Source organism: Microtus oregoni, unplaced genomic scaffold (genome assembly GCF_018167655.1).
Source record: "Microtus oregoni isolate MIOR12 unplaced genomic scaffold, Mior012 000036F_ref0000092, whole genome shotgun sequence".
Classification (NCBI taxonomy): domain Eukaryota; kingdom Metazoa; phylum Chordata; class Mammalia; order Rodentia; family Cricetidae; genus Microtus; species Microtus oregoni.
The window spans coordinates 25,841,441-25,857,395 of record NW_024543095.1 but is presented as its reverse complement, the minus strand read 5'-3'; the positions used below and the strand labels follow the sequence as shown (position 1 = coordinate 25,857,395).

The window sequence follows — 15,955 nt, the reverse complement described above, 5'->3', positions numbered from 1 at the left end:
TGAGGAAATCCTCCTATCTAGATATCTGGTCCTCATTACCTTGACCTGTGAGTAGCTCATATCTGGAGCTGGAATGACACCAGATTTGTTAGTTCCCTCGGGAGCTTCCTTCCTCTGCTCCACGGCAGTAAGGACCCATCTTTAATTGTACTTAAGGTGCCTTGAGCTGTCCCCTCGAGGGAAGGGACTCTAAAGGGGAGGAGTATGTTGATTTCAGCTTATGAAGGAGCCAATCCTCTGGAAGCATGGAAATCTCCGCGATGTACTGATTTTCATGGATCAGAGTGCCTGGGATTCCAATGCTATTCTGAGGCAAATGGCCATCCGAGGACTGGGCAACACAGCCTCTGGGGCTCCTCACAAGGTAAGCTGCACTCTTGGGGGAAAGGATTTGTTTAAGCAGAGTCTCAAGGTGGTAATATAGCAACTCCCATCTGGTAGCTTCGTGGGAATTAAGTGAAAATCCCAGCAACCTAGCTGATGTAACGACTTCCGGGTTGAAGTATATGTGACGAACATTATAGTTTCCATGCCTGGGAATTTCTACCCTGTTCAAGAAACACATGGAATCGTTTCATAGATTAAGAGACCTTGTCCCATAACAGGTGAGGAAGCATAAGCAGATAATGTTAGAATCGATCATCAGAGGCCTGTACCACTTGGCGCGCACTGAGGTCGTCTGTGAAAGCTTGAAAGCCCTGAAGAAAATCCTGGAGCTGCTCACAGAGAGAGACATCAGCTTCTACTTCAAGGAAATCGTGCTACAAACAAGAACCTTCTTTGAAGACGTAAGTGAGCCTCTGGGAGTCTCCCTTCCCTGGGAGACTCGGGAAGGGTCTGCACAGTGCATGGAAGAGACTGTGGGTGCCCCATCAGCCCTTGGTAGCCACTCCTGAGAGGTTCTGCAAACCACGCCCACACAGGCTACTGCTCCTAGCTTCTCTCTGCCTGAGCGTGCTCCCTGGTTCAGAAAGCACAACTAACGCCGGGCAGTGGTGGCGCACGCCTTTAATCCCAGCACTCGGGAGACAGAGGCAGGCGGACCTCTGTGAGTTCGAGGCCAGCCTGGTCTACAAGAGCTAGTTCCAGGACAGGAACCAAAAGCTACGGAGAAACCCTGTCTCAAAAAATCAAAAAAAAAAAAAAAAAAAATGCACAACTGACCTAAGCCAAGTGACGTAGAATTATTGCCCGGATGACTAGTCCTGGGAAGAAACTTGAACAAATGTCTTGAGTTCTTCACTCCATAGAAGGTCTGAATACTTTTACCTGTGAGGTCAGCACACCCACAAATGCCCCCTCTCTTTGTTTTCTTCAGTTCCCTCTCTGATGCTTATTTCCCAGACTGGTTTCCTGGGTTTATCTCCCAGGTAATTTGCTCAGATCTCATTTACTTTAGGGAATATACAAACTGGGACAGTTCCTAGTTCCTCCAACACGATCCATTCCACTTTCCAAATTCAAAGACTCATTTCATCCAGGGGTCAGTCAATTACAATACATGAACCAAATCCAGCCTACACTCTGCATTTGTCAATAAAGTTTTATTGGAACACAGCCACACTTGCTGATGATGTATTGTCCAAGGCTGTTTTCACAGGCTACCTGCAGAGCTGTTAACTGATAAAGGAACCAATGGGGCTCATAAATTGTAACTTATTTGACTGATCACCAAAGATCAATTAGCATTTCTAAGTGAAGGGAAGTCATTCCCTTTCTGTAGTCCACAAATTGTATTTTAGTATTATTTGTTTGTTTGTTTATTCACTGCTGTGGATATAAAAATCTGTTTTCACAATAACTTCAACCTACCATTTTAAGGGCTACAGATGCTTCATCAAGTCCTACTGCTGGAAGAACTGCTAGCTACCCTCTCTAGTGTTCCCTCCATAAACATTTAAGGCTTCATTAAATTGCCTGTCTTCTGGTCTCCAGACTGAAAACTCCAATTTCAAAAACCTAATTTTTCTATTCATTATATATTTTATAGGCCACTAAGTTAAGTCTCCTATGGAGGCCTGAGAAGTATTAAATAGAACTTAAGGGAAAATTGCCTTTCAACTACAACATTTCCCTATTTATTTACTCCAAATTTTTAATATTTCATTTTCTTCCTGAAACTTTGGTGATTTATTAGCTTAGGATCTATAAATTTTAATATATAACATATACCTGCTGCCAATAATTCTAAAATGTTGTATTTTGTACTTTGTTTATATTCTAGTAGCCTGGCATGTTAAAACAGCTTTCTGTGTATTTTTTCCCCAACCATTTTCTTTAATTTAATTCTCAAGTTACCCTCAAACTGCTTCCTGGACTTCTGCTCAATGTAGAATTTTTCTGGAGGAAAAAAAAAGTTTATTTTTTTCACTACATAGATAATTGATATCAATCTTCATTCAACAAAGGGCTGACTGAAGTCTGCTTTTTGGCCCCATCTGTTAGATTTCCTGCTTTCTTGTTGAAATAATAATATTTCTCTTGGATCTGAGCCCTAAGTCTTCTTGACAGTTTCCAAGCAATGTTACACAGAGCTATTTTAAAAGAAAAAAAATGCAAATTCTTCCTGGTTATTAGATTAGTCATTGCTCACTCCTAGGAGGGATTGATTTCATCACATGTGAATAAAGATTTTACAAAACTTAGATGTTAGCAAAGATGTGCAAATCTTCCTCCAGAGTGTCACTTTTATGCAAGCCTGCATAACTCCGTAATGCTTTTTCCTCTGTATTATTTTACTATAGTGTGGATAGGCGTGCAATCTCTGTATTTTGCTACATGGGCTGGCATGCAATTCCAACTCTCCCCCCCCCCCCATTTTCCTCTCAGAGCCCTAGCACTTTCCTGTAATTCTCAAAGCCTGATGATGCTTTAGAGAGGGGCAGACCTGAACACATGTTGCCACTGTTCCACACTCCCGGCCCCTTTTTGCTACTCTGCTTCCTCTGGCAATCACTTTACTCAGTGTTTCCCATTTTTCTCAACCGAAAAATGAGAACATTGAACTTCACAGATATTTCCTCATTTTTAGGCCAGCTTTGTGGGCCTGAGCAGGACACTCATCTTTGCTTCTGTTGCTTGCTGTGACTCTGAAGTTATACACATGTGAGCCACAGAGGCTCCCTCCATCATCTTACAGTTTCAACTATCCTAAACAAAAATAAAAATAATAATAATAAAAACTTCCATAACTTCGTGTGGGAGGAGGGTCACAGGAGGAGAGTCAGGCAGATTTTTGTTTGACCCAAGACTCAATGCCAGGATTCCTGAGAAGTTTCTCATCCCTTTACAAAACAATTGGCATCTCGAGGAAGAGCAGTGGATCTAATGTAGCTTAGATAAGATGACTCATAGCTTTAGGGTTAATTATGCAACCAGGAAATTTTGAGAAAATATGTAACGAATGGGTCCCTTCCCTGGCCTCCTGCTGCCAATGCCCCTATCATAAACTATCAACTCCCAATCATAAACAAGGGGAGAAATCAGCTCTTCAGATCTCTAACATCACCCAAAACTGAATCTGAGGGATGGAGTCTTGGAGACAACAGAGGCAGCAGCAAGAACACACCAGTGCACGGGTTCTAGACTTCCTTCCACGACTTGAGGAGTGGCAAGGTGGGGTGGGTACCAGAGGGGTGCCAGCAGGGACTGTCCTGTGAGAAGACCCATTTCTCGCCACAGGAGCAAGATGATGTGAGACTCACTGCCATCGTCTTATTTGAGGATTTAGCAGCCTTAACAGGAAGAAGGTGGAAGATCTTTTTCGCCGAAGAAGTAAAAAAGAGCATGATTTCATTCCTTCTCCACCTCTGGGACCCTAACCCCAAGATTGGGGCTGTGAGTAGGCCTGCAGGCCCCTTCATTCACCTCCTCTTTCTGCAGGACTGAGGAGTGTGCACTAGCCTGGTCTCTCTGAACAGGAAGCCAACTCTGAGGTCACTCTTCAGAGTTGAACCCAAAAAGACACTTCACTTCACCAATTTGAAATTCTATTTCATCATCTCTTTTCCACCTTTTTCTTTCTTTCAAGCCACGGGCAGTCAATGAGCAGTTATTCCCTTCTGGCAGATGACTCCAGGCTTATAGACTGTGATAGCGAAACCTCTGTATTCTAGGCTTGCCGTGATGTCTTGATCATCTGCATCCCTTTCCTGGGCCTTCAGGAGCTCTATGGGATACTAGACCACCTCCTTGAACCAGACCTGCCACGGGCCAGAGATTTCTACAGGCAATTCTGCATGAAGCTGGTGAGTGCACAGCAGATGGTGCCACTGAAATAGCAAAACCGGAGTCTAGACAAACCTCATGAGAATGTATCAATCTCTAGCAAGGAGCTGACTGAAGTCTCCTCCATGGGTCACATCTGTTGTAGTTCCTGTGTTGTTGACATAATAAGAATAGGGCCAGGATAGCCCAACAAGGATGGCAATGACCTCAAGTATTCCCACACATGGCCCTCTCCCTCAAGACCCATAAGGATCACTTCAGCTGTGCTCCCAAAACTGTGTCTAGGAACCAGTCCTGTAAGCCTTATTAAACCATTATCAAAATGGCCATAGGGCAACTTGCAGTCCGTCAGCAAATGGCTGTGGATGTTAACTAACCTTCAGGCTTCTCGTCTCTGAGACATATGGAAGGAGAAGGGTCCCTTTCCAGCTGCTCTCTTGGAAATGAGCCCCCTCTCTTCCAGGCCAAGAAGAACCAGGAAATTCTGTGGATCCTCCACACACATTTGTTCACCTTTCTCAGCAGCAGCTGGGAGATGATCCGCAGTGCAGCTGTCAAGCTCATGGGTGAGCCCCTTTCCCAGTCCTGACCCACATGGCGTTCTTTTCCTCCGTTTAGTTTTCACTTTGACTGAAAGCTGCCTCAGCGTGAAACTGGTATGGCAGAGACAGAAGGGAGTTGAGGCAGCAGGAAGAAATGTGTTCTTCGTCTTGTGGTATCATCTTTAACTTTCACAAATGAAAATATACGACCTCTTCCCATTCACCCACACTTGCTGTCCCACAACCTGAATGTTCTCTGAAGTCTTCCAGGCTCCACTGCTCCCAAGTCTTTGCTCTTTACTTTCCCAGAGTCTTGGTTCCTAGCCTGGTACCACAGAATAAATATTTTTGCTTTGCCTGGTTCCTTCCTCTGAATCAAATACTATATTCTCGAGATGAGCCCACGAGCGGTAACATGATGGGCGTGAGAAGCATGTCTGGACAGGGCCCTTGCTTCTGCTGTGTTACATGGGACATTTCACGTCTCTGTATCACCTCCCTGCCATGTCTATGAAACAGAAAAACAAGTGCCTCTCTAGACACGCTCCTACTATGACATCCTAATTATTCTCTGTAAGTCTTATCTAACTAACCCATCACACAGTAAACAGGCCCGCTGATGTGCTCAGGTTTAATACCGCGGCCTAAGGACTTACTGAATCATGCCCGTCATTGCATTAATTACATTATAAATTTGACACATACACGGAGCCTATTTCGCGCAAGTTTAAAACCTGACAATACCTTCTCCCCACCCCAAGAAGGCCGCCTAGTGCATTTTTCAAATGAATTGGATATGTAAGCACTTGCCAAACACATGGCCCATGACCTGGCAGAAGTTCTCCTCCTATTAGCCTCAGCGGCACATGGAGACTCACATAATTTGTTCAGCCACCCATCGGTCCATTTGCCTTCTGACTAGCTCCAATCAGGCCCACTTTCCCCTTACAGTGAAATCGGTACTGTTTTCTTTCCTTGACTTTAGATGCCATTATTCTCCATTTGACCAGCCAGTACGTGGCGTTATTAGACCGAGAGCAACTCACCATGCGTAAGTTTCACCCTTAGTTGGCGCACATCCTTTTGTTCCATGCTTAGAAAATGAGAAGCTAATTGCTCCAAGTTCCAGAACAGGCCAGAAATAGGAAACTTTGGCTTCCAGTCTTTTTTGAAGCTTTCTAGGCCCTGGAATTGAATTCATAGCAGCCTCCAGCTCTGCTTCTTTACTGACATCGTTCTCAGTTGACTACAAGTTATTTAGTTTGTCTGAACTTGTTGAAAAATATATATATTTAATGGCTGCATCCTCCTTCTTGCCCTCCTCCTCCTCTCCCTCCTCCTTTTCCTCTTCCTCCTCTTCTTCCTCCTCCTCCTCTTCTTTTTCCTCTCCCCAGTCCCTCTGCTCGGGACTGAAGCTTATAATGGCTAAGTACCCACTCTCCCACCCATTGTTTTTCACCTTTTAGACTAGGAGGTGAGCATTGACTTGGGCCTCACACAGGACTGCTCTGTACAGCACCACAGGGCTGTATAAACATGACCTCGGTGTGGTTGCTATTCCTCCTAGGTTCTGACTCTCCTTGTTCATTTAATCTTCCATCTCAGGGCTCCAAGCACTTCGGCAGGACCCCTGCATCAGTGTCCAGAGAGCTGCTGAAGCTGCCTTACAGACCCTCCTGAGAAGGTGTAAAGAGACCAGCATCCCACTGTAAACCATCAAGAAATAAACTGCTAGGCTTTTTCTAAAACCAACTCCTGTCTTTGTCCTCTGAACTCAAAAACTGACATCTTCTTGAAGGCAGACATGGCACCTAGGATGAGCATCTTCACGTACATTCCTCACTCCCCTGGGCCTTGCAGGTGACTTGCATTGGTAAGAGATAGCATTCATTTCAGAGACAGCCTATTGTTTTTGATGGATGACAGCCACATGGCTTTGCACAAGTTAACCCTCTCTCTTGATAAATTACATCCAAGCAGATGCATATACCATAGCGGAGCATGGCCTGACTCAATTACATTACCAGAAAGAAGAGGGCTACTGTTGTCTTCTATACACAGGCCTTCAATGTTTTTGTCAGACTTTGACTCTCTACCCACAGTCTTCCCTTTCTCAAATATCATCACATGATAAACTTTAACCTGTCTCTTGTCTCCAGCATTGTAATTTATGCATCAAAACTATGCTAGGTATTAGTCTACAAAAGACCATTTCTGACTTTCTGCTAAAAGGCAGTTTCCATTTTTAAGCTACAGCAATAAAGCGTGCATATTTTGGGCACATGTTGTGGGTGCATATATGTAGTAATGTTCTTCATATATCTGGATCACAATTATTTACTCTTTTCCAAAACACATTGAAAGTTATATGTGTGTGCATATATATAATATTTAATAGTCACTTAACAACAAAGACTGTGACACATTGTCATACATTAGCAATGGCATTCATCTTTTCCTCTGAATAGACTATCCCTGAAGATCCCTAGGAGTTACATCCTCTCCTCCTCACCTTCGAAGTCTTTAAGGAAATATCTTTTGTTCCTACAAAGCCTATATAAGCCCCTATATAGTTTCCTTCAATAATAAACAGGATTGATATTTACAATCAATAGAATGTTTCAGAAATGATGGTGTCTGACTTCCCAGACAGGGTCTTCTTTTTCAGTCAATAATCACACTTATTTAGTCTTTGCTATAAACTATGCACCGTTCCTTTTTTTGGGAGGGAAAATTTCATACAATGTATTTTAATCATATTCACACACACATATTCATCCCATATCTACCCCTACATCCCTGCCCCTCTCCTAACTTCATATCTTCTTTTTTAAATAACATTTAATCTAATTTATGCTGCCCATACACCCCTGGATATAGGAAAATCCACTGGAGTGTGGTAAACTTTTCAGCAGCCACACCCTTAAAGAAAACTGACTCTCTCTTCTTTCAGAAGCCATTAACTCTACAGATATCCTCAGGAGTGGGATCTCATGAACCCCTAGTCCTCCACATTAGAATGGTGGCTGGCTTGATCTTGTTCTGGTCTTGTGCAGGCAACCACAACTACTGTGAATTCATGAGTGTTGTGGCCAAGACATCATGTCTTAGACATGGCGTTCTTCTAAATTACTCACTCCAGAGAAGCAGTGCAATCTAATGAGATTTGTAAGGCCAGAACTAAGCTATGCTATTCCCAAATTCCTGAGCCACAAAGCCAAGTGAGATGATGAATCTTTGGCATTTTAAGCCACTAAGTTTTAAAAGTAATTTATTATGCACCAGTAGGTAATCATTGCTGAGAGGGTCCATGATCCCACCGAAATTACTTGCAAACTTAAATGTATTTTCAAACAGATTATAGTATCTTGGTAATGGCCTTCATTAAACTCTTAATGGAATAACAAATTAGTCCCAAGCATAACATACATGAAACAGAGCAAGAAAAATAATACTGGAATGTGGGCTTAATTGACCTCCTTTGGCAGGTTATTTTCAATCAAATAACTTTTCAAAATAGCACTATCCAATGAAACTTTCTTCCCTGATTGAATAATTTTATCTTTCTACACAAACAGATTTAATAGTCATTAGCTACATGAAGTGACTGGACACTTACATATCTGAGAAATTAAAATGTAATTCAATTAAGTCTCAATTAATTTGAAATATGTATCCAGGTATAGTTTGTCATTATAACACTGTGCTGGGTAACTTCACAATGTATAGGGAAAGCCTTGAAAGGATTTTGTTTGAGCTTTGTTGGTAATAAGGCTTCAATGCCAGCACTCAACAGGTAGAGGCAAGAGGATCAAGTATTCTAGGTCTTCTACAGCTACCCATCACACATCCAAGGTCACCGTGACCCATATGAGACTCTGTCTTTGCATCAAAATAAAACAAAAAAAACTATAGCTTTGTTTGAGAAACACTGGAACTATAGATAATCCTCAATGGTAGAATAAATTTGACAAAGCACTTTTTCCAATAGCTCTTCATCTATCTGTACAATACCTGGATCAACTGACCCATAGAATAATCCAAATAAACAAAGTAGTCAGGCTTTGTGGCAGAATAAATTTAGATCTTCTCCTCATAATAATCTTTTCCATTAATCCTCCCTCCCACTATAATTGCCCCCAGACAGTTACAAGCATTCCAGCCAGTCCTCCAGGCTTGGGCTTCTTCCTGAGAATTTAAATACAAGCAGGTTAGCACCAAGAGGAAGAGTCCTCGTGGATCTCAGGGAATTAGTGGTGCAAAGCAAATATGTGTTGACTTTCTATAAGGGATGCTATGGATCCCTATTAGCCACTCCTGCAGTTTCCATCACTGCTCCTGGCATGTACAATCGCTTTTCAACTCATGTTCACTGTTAGGCAGATTCTGCAGTGCTCACAGACTGCCCAAAACGGTCCAGCAACTAATGCAGAAGGCTAGGAATCATATTCATTTGCAATTCTGCTTGCTTCCCTTGGACTCAACAGGGAGAGTCAATGTTCTGCTGGTAAATTGGGGGATGTTTAGTTCTGCTGACCCTTAGATGAGGACAGTTTTACGGGAACAGAGAACAGAGATTACAGACAGGAGGAAACAAATAGGCTTTGAGGGAAAGCCAGAGGAATCGTTTAGCTGGAACTGTCTCTGTGTTGCCAGAGTTTCAAAAAAATAAAATTCAGATAAAGCATTTCGCCTGGAATCTGCAAAAGAGCCTGAAATTATGCAAATAGTTTCTAAAAGAACTTTTTTTATTATTTGATCCTAAACCTGACAATTATCTTTAAAATCACGACTGTACAGGAATTAGAGGAAGCACAGTTCATCAGATACATAACAGCCTGAGAATTAGTCAGAAACTCCTGACAGCAATAGCTTTTTACACAGTTTTTGCTTCTTGGTCTCTCTCTCTCTCTCTCTCTCTCTCTCTCTCTCTCTCTCTCTCTCTCTGTGTGTGTGTGTGTGTGTGTGTGTGTGTGTGTGCGTGTGTGTGTCTCATTCACTTTCTTGCAGTTGCCCCTTAAACTAGGATTAGAGAAAACATGATGAAATCAAGAGAAACATGAGGAAGGAACAGTAGAATTCTTTACCAAAGTAAAACCTGTGTGTGTGTGTGTGTGTGTGTGTGTGTGTGTGTGTGTATACATTATCTGTGTGCTTATATGCACATTACATTACACTAAAAAGTTATGACCTAAAATAATGGTATTTGTTCTTGCCTCTACTTGACAAACTTTATTTATGCAGCATACACTCTTGCATGTTTCCCCCTGGGATAAAGTGTCCTAGATTACATGTATTAAATTATGTAGTTATCCTGAAGGCAAGATAAATTTGGTGAACATTATTTCCCAAATACATGTGACTCACTTCTTTCTCAATTTGAGAGCCATTGAAAGACACAAGACAAGAAATCCTTCTTTCCGTTTTACCTACCACTTCCTCCAAATATTCTCATAGGCAAAGCCTGGGGATTAATCAGCTACCTACATCCATTCTTAACTACAAAGGGGGTCAAAATCGGGCTCTACTTTAGAAATAGATAGCTTGGAGAACTACTTTGCCTGCAGGATATGTTAACCAAAACTTCTTCAGTTTTTCAGAGAAGCAGAGAAAAGTTGATTGTTCCTTGCTGCCAATGGAATTGTGAGAAAACTGTAATTTCACATTCTCAGAGCCTGTGACTGGGGCTGGAATCATAAGAGTGTGCCACACCTATGGGTGGAGTATATTAGCCTGTAGGAAGCCCATTGTTCTGCAGTCTGTTACTTGATGTGGGATTCCCCCCTGTATGCTGTGATTACCATTGGTGAATAAAGAAACTGCTTTGGACCTATAGCAGGGCAGAATTTAGCTAGGCAGGGAAAACTAAACTGAATCCTGGAAGAAAGAAGGGTAGAGTCAGAGAGAAGCCATGTAGCCCTGCCAGAGACAGATGCCAGGACTTTAGTAGGTAAGCCACAGCCATGTGGCAATACATAGATTAATGGAAATGGGTTAAATTAAGATGTAAAAATTAGCCAATAAGAATCTAGTGCTAATGGGCCAAGCAGTGATTTAAATAATATGGTTTCTGTGTGATTATTTCGGGTCTGAGCTGCTAGGCGGCCAGGAAACAACCAAGCGGCCTTATTACCACAGTTACTTCTTAGAGTGAAGCCTCATCTGGACAGCACAAAAAGGTTTTATTAAGAGATAATGGTGACAGAGGGGAAATTCACATCAAAATCACAGTGAGTATTATTTCAGGAACAATGGTTATTCCAAAAAAAAAAAAAAAGCCTAAGGATGACAGTGCTGGTGTGGATATGAGAAAATGGAGTTTTTGTACACATGGATAAAAATGCAAATTTTAGAAATAGCATGGAGACACTCCAACAAACTAAAAATACAAGTCTGGTGCAAACTAGCAATCCAGCTACTGACTTTCATTCGAAGGAAATGAAATCAACATTGTTAAGAGATACTTGGACTCCTGTGTTTACTGCAGCACTATGCACAATAGACAAGAAATGGAAACAAACGTCCCTCAACAGATGAACACATAATGAAAATGTGGTGCATATACACACAGAATAGCCTTCCAATTGGTTAAAAAAAAAATGAAATCCTGTCTTGTGTGACAATACAAAGGGAATGGGCAGTCATCATGGTAAGTGAAACAGACCAGGCACAGAAAGACAAGTGTCATGTGGTCTCACCCATGTGTAGACCCTAAAGCACAATCCCATAGAAGCTGAGAAAGGAAAGGTCATTACTAGCATCCAGAAAGAGCAGAAAGTAGGGAAGAATGAGAGAACGACTGATGGGTGACAATGTACAGTCACACAGGAGCAAGAAAAGCTGGTGGGTAACCACACAGTAGAGCATAACTGCACACAATGATAATGTGCTCCTCATCCCCAGAAGCTGGGATGATTGTGAACATCTCACCAAAAATAAATGATAAATATTAAGGAGATAAATATGTTTGGTCTCATTTAAAAATTGTATAAGGGTTCAATTTCAGAATCATTATTTATATATATGCATTACATGAATTGGTTGCATAATTTTAAAGTTTGCATGTATAAAAGATAAAAGTCAAGTGAGGGGAAATTAGAAAAGAAAAATTAATGTTTCTTTTATAAAAGCAGTAAAGTTGCCATTACAACTCTCAGAGAGCAATATTTCCCGTTGGCAGCAATCTTGAAGTGCCAGGGCCTGGAAGAAATAAGCAACCATCTTCCTTCCCAAGACAAGGGATTACTCCAGAAAGTGAAAAGACATTGTGATGGCTTCTGCTGATTGTCAACTTGACAGGAATCCAGAGTCGCCTATATGAGGAGATTAAAGGCATGCCTGTGAAGAATTGAACTGATTAGGTTAACTGAGATGGGAAGGCACACCCTACACGTAGGCTGCACCGTTTCCTGGGCTGAGTGCTGGGCTGAATACAAAGAAGAGAGAGAGAGCTACACAGCATCCATCTGTCACTCTCTTCTTCCTGACCACACGTCCATGTGACCAATTGCTTCAAGCTCCCACCACTTGACTTCCCCACTATAAAAGATTGTACCCTCATCTGTAAGGCAAAATAGCCCTTGCTTTCTTTAGTTTCTGTAAAAGAATTTTGCCACATCACCAATACAAGTAACCAGAGTCCCTTCCCTGAGGCAGTTGCTATATAAGACCATGCTAATTCTCCTCAGAATCCACCTTTATACCTTCATATGCTTCTAAACGTATGGCTAAATTCAAGTCCCAATACCCCATCTTAAACCCAATCACCATCTTAAAGGTGAAGTACAAATTATGGTCCAAAAGGAAGTACATTACACTCCAAAGGAGCACATTGAGCATTCCCATTTAGAGACAGGAGTGTGAAAATGGATACTATGTGAAGAGTTTGGGTACTGATGACAGAAACAAGGTCTGGTCTGACCAACTTATGATATGGTTTACTGAGCTACAACTCAGGAAATAAGAAAAGGTTCCACATTTCAGTTGGTTGACAAAACATGGGTTAAAATATGAACCACAATGAATGAGTTGGAAATGTCTGACTTGCCTTGGCTTGACACAGAAGTCTTTCTTAACAAAGTCAGAAAGATTGGAATGTTAGAAAGGGTTTGTCATTAGAGAACTATTCACTCACATTGGGAGGCTGCAGCATTCTTGAAAAGAGCCGTATCACTGTTCTTTTCAGAGAAGAGCCACCACTAGGAAGAGAAGCTATTTAATTAAGAGGCCAGAATGTAATAGAAACTATCAGACACCAAGGCAGCAGATTCAGACAAGAGCAGCACTCAGAGTGTACATGATTAGCATGCTGGGCAGCATGCTGGGTCAAAGCAGCATCTGGTCTCTGGTTGGCCAATGTCACTAGAAATGAAATCAATCAGATGCTTATCTGATACTTACTTGACTTGTATAAGCAGAAAAGTTCTGGGTCAAGTGACTAACACTCTAACTTGGAAAGTAAAATGCAGAGTTCAGCCCTCTATTAATTGCCGTGTTTAGTTTACAGACCCAGAATCACTATGAAAGGAGAGGTTAGATCCCTAATGCACTACTGAAGGTTGAAAGTATCCCTCTCCTCTGCCTGAGCCTTTTACCAGGGTTACACCATTTTACAGAAAGAAAACAAGAGGCCATTTCTAAGACAACTGCATACTGGTTGTACACCAACACTAGGTACAGGAGACCCAAAACGTCACTTAGGTCCCCATGTCCAGGCAGTTGTGAAGGTCAAGCAATCAATGGAATTTTGACACAAGTCCATGTGTGGTGGGCCTTAATGTGCCTTGTATTTATCTTGCTGGTCCAGAACATGAAATATAATACATATAGTCATATGCTGACAGAAGCTCCATATTGCTTCTCTGAGTTGAAGAGTCAAGTCAATTATGGTGAGAAAAAATCCAAGCAGAAAAGAATAGAGTTGCTTCCATCTAGTAAAGTATTAATCCCAAAGCAGAATTGTCTTCCTGAAAAGCTTGCTGAAGTTCATGCAAGCTTTAAGGACTTCAAAGATTTGGGGTTTCTGATTACCTCCGTATCTCCATTTGATTTGTCTATTTTGCCCATACAGAAGAGAGCAAGACCTTAGAGAAGGGCTGTAGAGCATCAACAACTCAACCAAATGATGATTCCAAATGCAGCTAGCTGCTGTAGCAGATGTGATTCCACGGCTTGAACAAATTAACGAACGCTCTAGCATCTAGCATGCAGCTGTTGATCTAATGAAAGCTTTTCTCTCCAGACCTATTAGTAAAGGCCATCCAAAGCAATTTCCCTTCATCTATAAAGAGCAGCAAAACACTTTCACTATTTTACCACAGAGAATGTTAGTCATATACCAGATTGCAAAGGTCTGGAGAAGGTATTGCAATATGGGACATTGTGATTGATTCTGATGACCCAGAACAAAATGGATTGCACTACAGCTCCGGGTGATTTGAGAGGAACAGGTCTTGTATCATAAGAGTTTTCTTGGGATGTCTCTTGATATTAACACTTCTTGTGATTAACGTCGATGAGAAGCTGTAAACTATTATGGAAATGGCTACTAAAGGCCAGACTTCTTCAATAAATGAAGGCTTGTTCATCCCCAAAATATACAGAACCACTATCAATTTAGATATTTGCTGAAGAAAAGGGAACACAGATTGGGCAGGGGGGAAGGGGGGACAGTAATAAATGGCCCCTCTCGTTGGTATAGCACCTTCAGTCCTGTTCAGTAGAAGCCAGTATTCAGCTAAAACCTGGTTACTGAAATGAAACAGTTTATTATATTTAGACAAAGTTATGAGAGTGGACCTTTGAAATAGGATTTCTGCTTGTATAGAAGAGGAAACCAAGCTGCCTCTTTCTCCGTAAGGGATGTCATAAGAAGAAGGCCATGTGAGAAGTAGGAAGTAGTCTTCAGCAGGCACCAGATCTTCTTGATATTGATTTCACTAGCCTTCTGAACAGTGAGGAATGATTGTTGGTTGTTGGTTACATTCTTTTTTTTAATATTTATTTATTTATTATGTATACAATATTCTGTCTGTGTGTATGCCTGCAGGCCAGAAGAGGGCACCAGGCCTCATTACAGATGGTTGTGAGTCACCATGTGGTTGTTGGGAATTGAACTCAAGACCTTTGGAAGAGCAGACAATGCTCTTACCCTCCGAGCCATCTCTCCAGCCCTAGTGTTTCTTTTTTATTTTTTTTTTTTTACTTTACCTCAGCATGCTATGATGCAGTGGTGATTTTTTTTTCTTTTTTTGCTTTTTCGAGACAGGCTTTCTCTCTGGTCTTGGAGCCTGTCCTGGAACTAGTTGTAGACCAGGCTGGTCTCGAACTCACAGAGATCCGCCTGCCTCTGCCTCCCAAGTGCTGGGATTAAAGGCGTGCGCCACCACCGCCCGGCTGGTTGTTGGATCCATAGAATCTTAACTGTGGTCACCACTCCATTTGGACTTAAGTAAATAGATGTGACAGTGAGGAAGACTTTGGCAACAAGAAATGCATAGTGACCCAAAACCAATTCAAGAAAAAAAATGTAATGCTGGCCACTTTGAGTTCTGAACATCTGACATCCGTACTGTATAACAAGTGTAGCAATGCTGCTGGGAACACCTTGGTCCAGATTCAAGACTCTTTATTTTGCGTTGTTGATTCTTTTTATCATGCATAGATGGTTTCTGCTTTTATAAAAACATAACGGTTTAATTACATAAAACAAAACTTGCACTATTTTTTAATGTCATTCAGCAGCATGTATTAAATTAGTGTATCTTCAGATTGAATTGTGTTAGAATATTTGATTTTTAAAACTGCTGTTTGTGTTGTTGGCTTGTTTTATTTTTAAAAATTCATTAATGAGTTTGATTTCAAGATTAGGACAAAATTTCAAACAGTTTTTCGAAACAGTAAACATACTTCTCTTTTGTACTACATATCTATGTGAGGCAACATCCTCTGGTTGACTATTACAAAATAAAAACAGTGACTAACCTGGAAAAATGTTGAAGATACCCGATATCCTACAGCATGAAATTAGCCAATATTTGTTCTCTATATAAAAATAAAAATGCACATCCATCATTTTAGTATATATCCTTATCTTTGTCGGGGGAGTGCATGTACATTCATGTACTTGTAGAGACCAGAGGTCAACTTTGGGGGTTGCTCTTTGGGACTGTCTTCTCTTTCTTTCT

The 15,955-nt window shown here is 41.4% G+C and overlaps 1 protein-coding gene across 1 annotated transcript in view; it reads left to right on the top strand.

Moving 5' to 3' along the window:
* The window catches only part of Mroh2b (maestro heat like repeat family member 2B), a 53,765-nt gene extending 47,284 nt beyond the window's left edge, over window positions 1-6,481 (top strand). The window contains exons 36-42 of the mRNA XM_041631292.1: window positions 218-364; window positions 606-788; window positions 3,682-3,837; window positions 4,116-4,247; window positions 4,691-4,793; window positions 5,755-5,820; window positions 6,375-6,481. Coding sequence (XP_041487226.1) covers window positions 218-364; window positions 606-788; window positions 3,682-3,837; window positions 4,116-4,247; window positions 4,691-4,793; window positions 5,755-5,820; window positions 6,375-6,481 — 894 coding nt within the window. The remainder of the gene's footprint in view (window positions 1-217; window positions 365-605; window positions 789-3,681; window positions 3,838-4,115; window positions 4,248-4,690; window positions 4,794-5,754; window positions 5,821-6,374) is intronic.
* The last annotated feature ends 9,474 nt before the right edge of the window (window positions 6,482-15,955 follow it).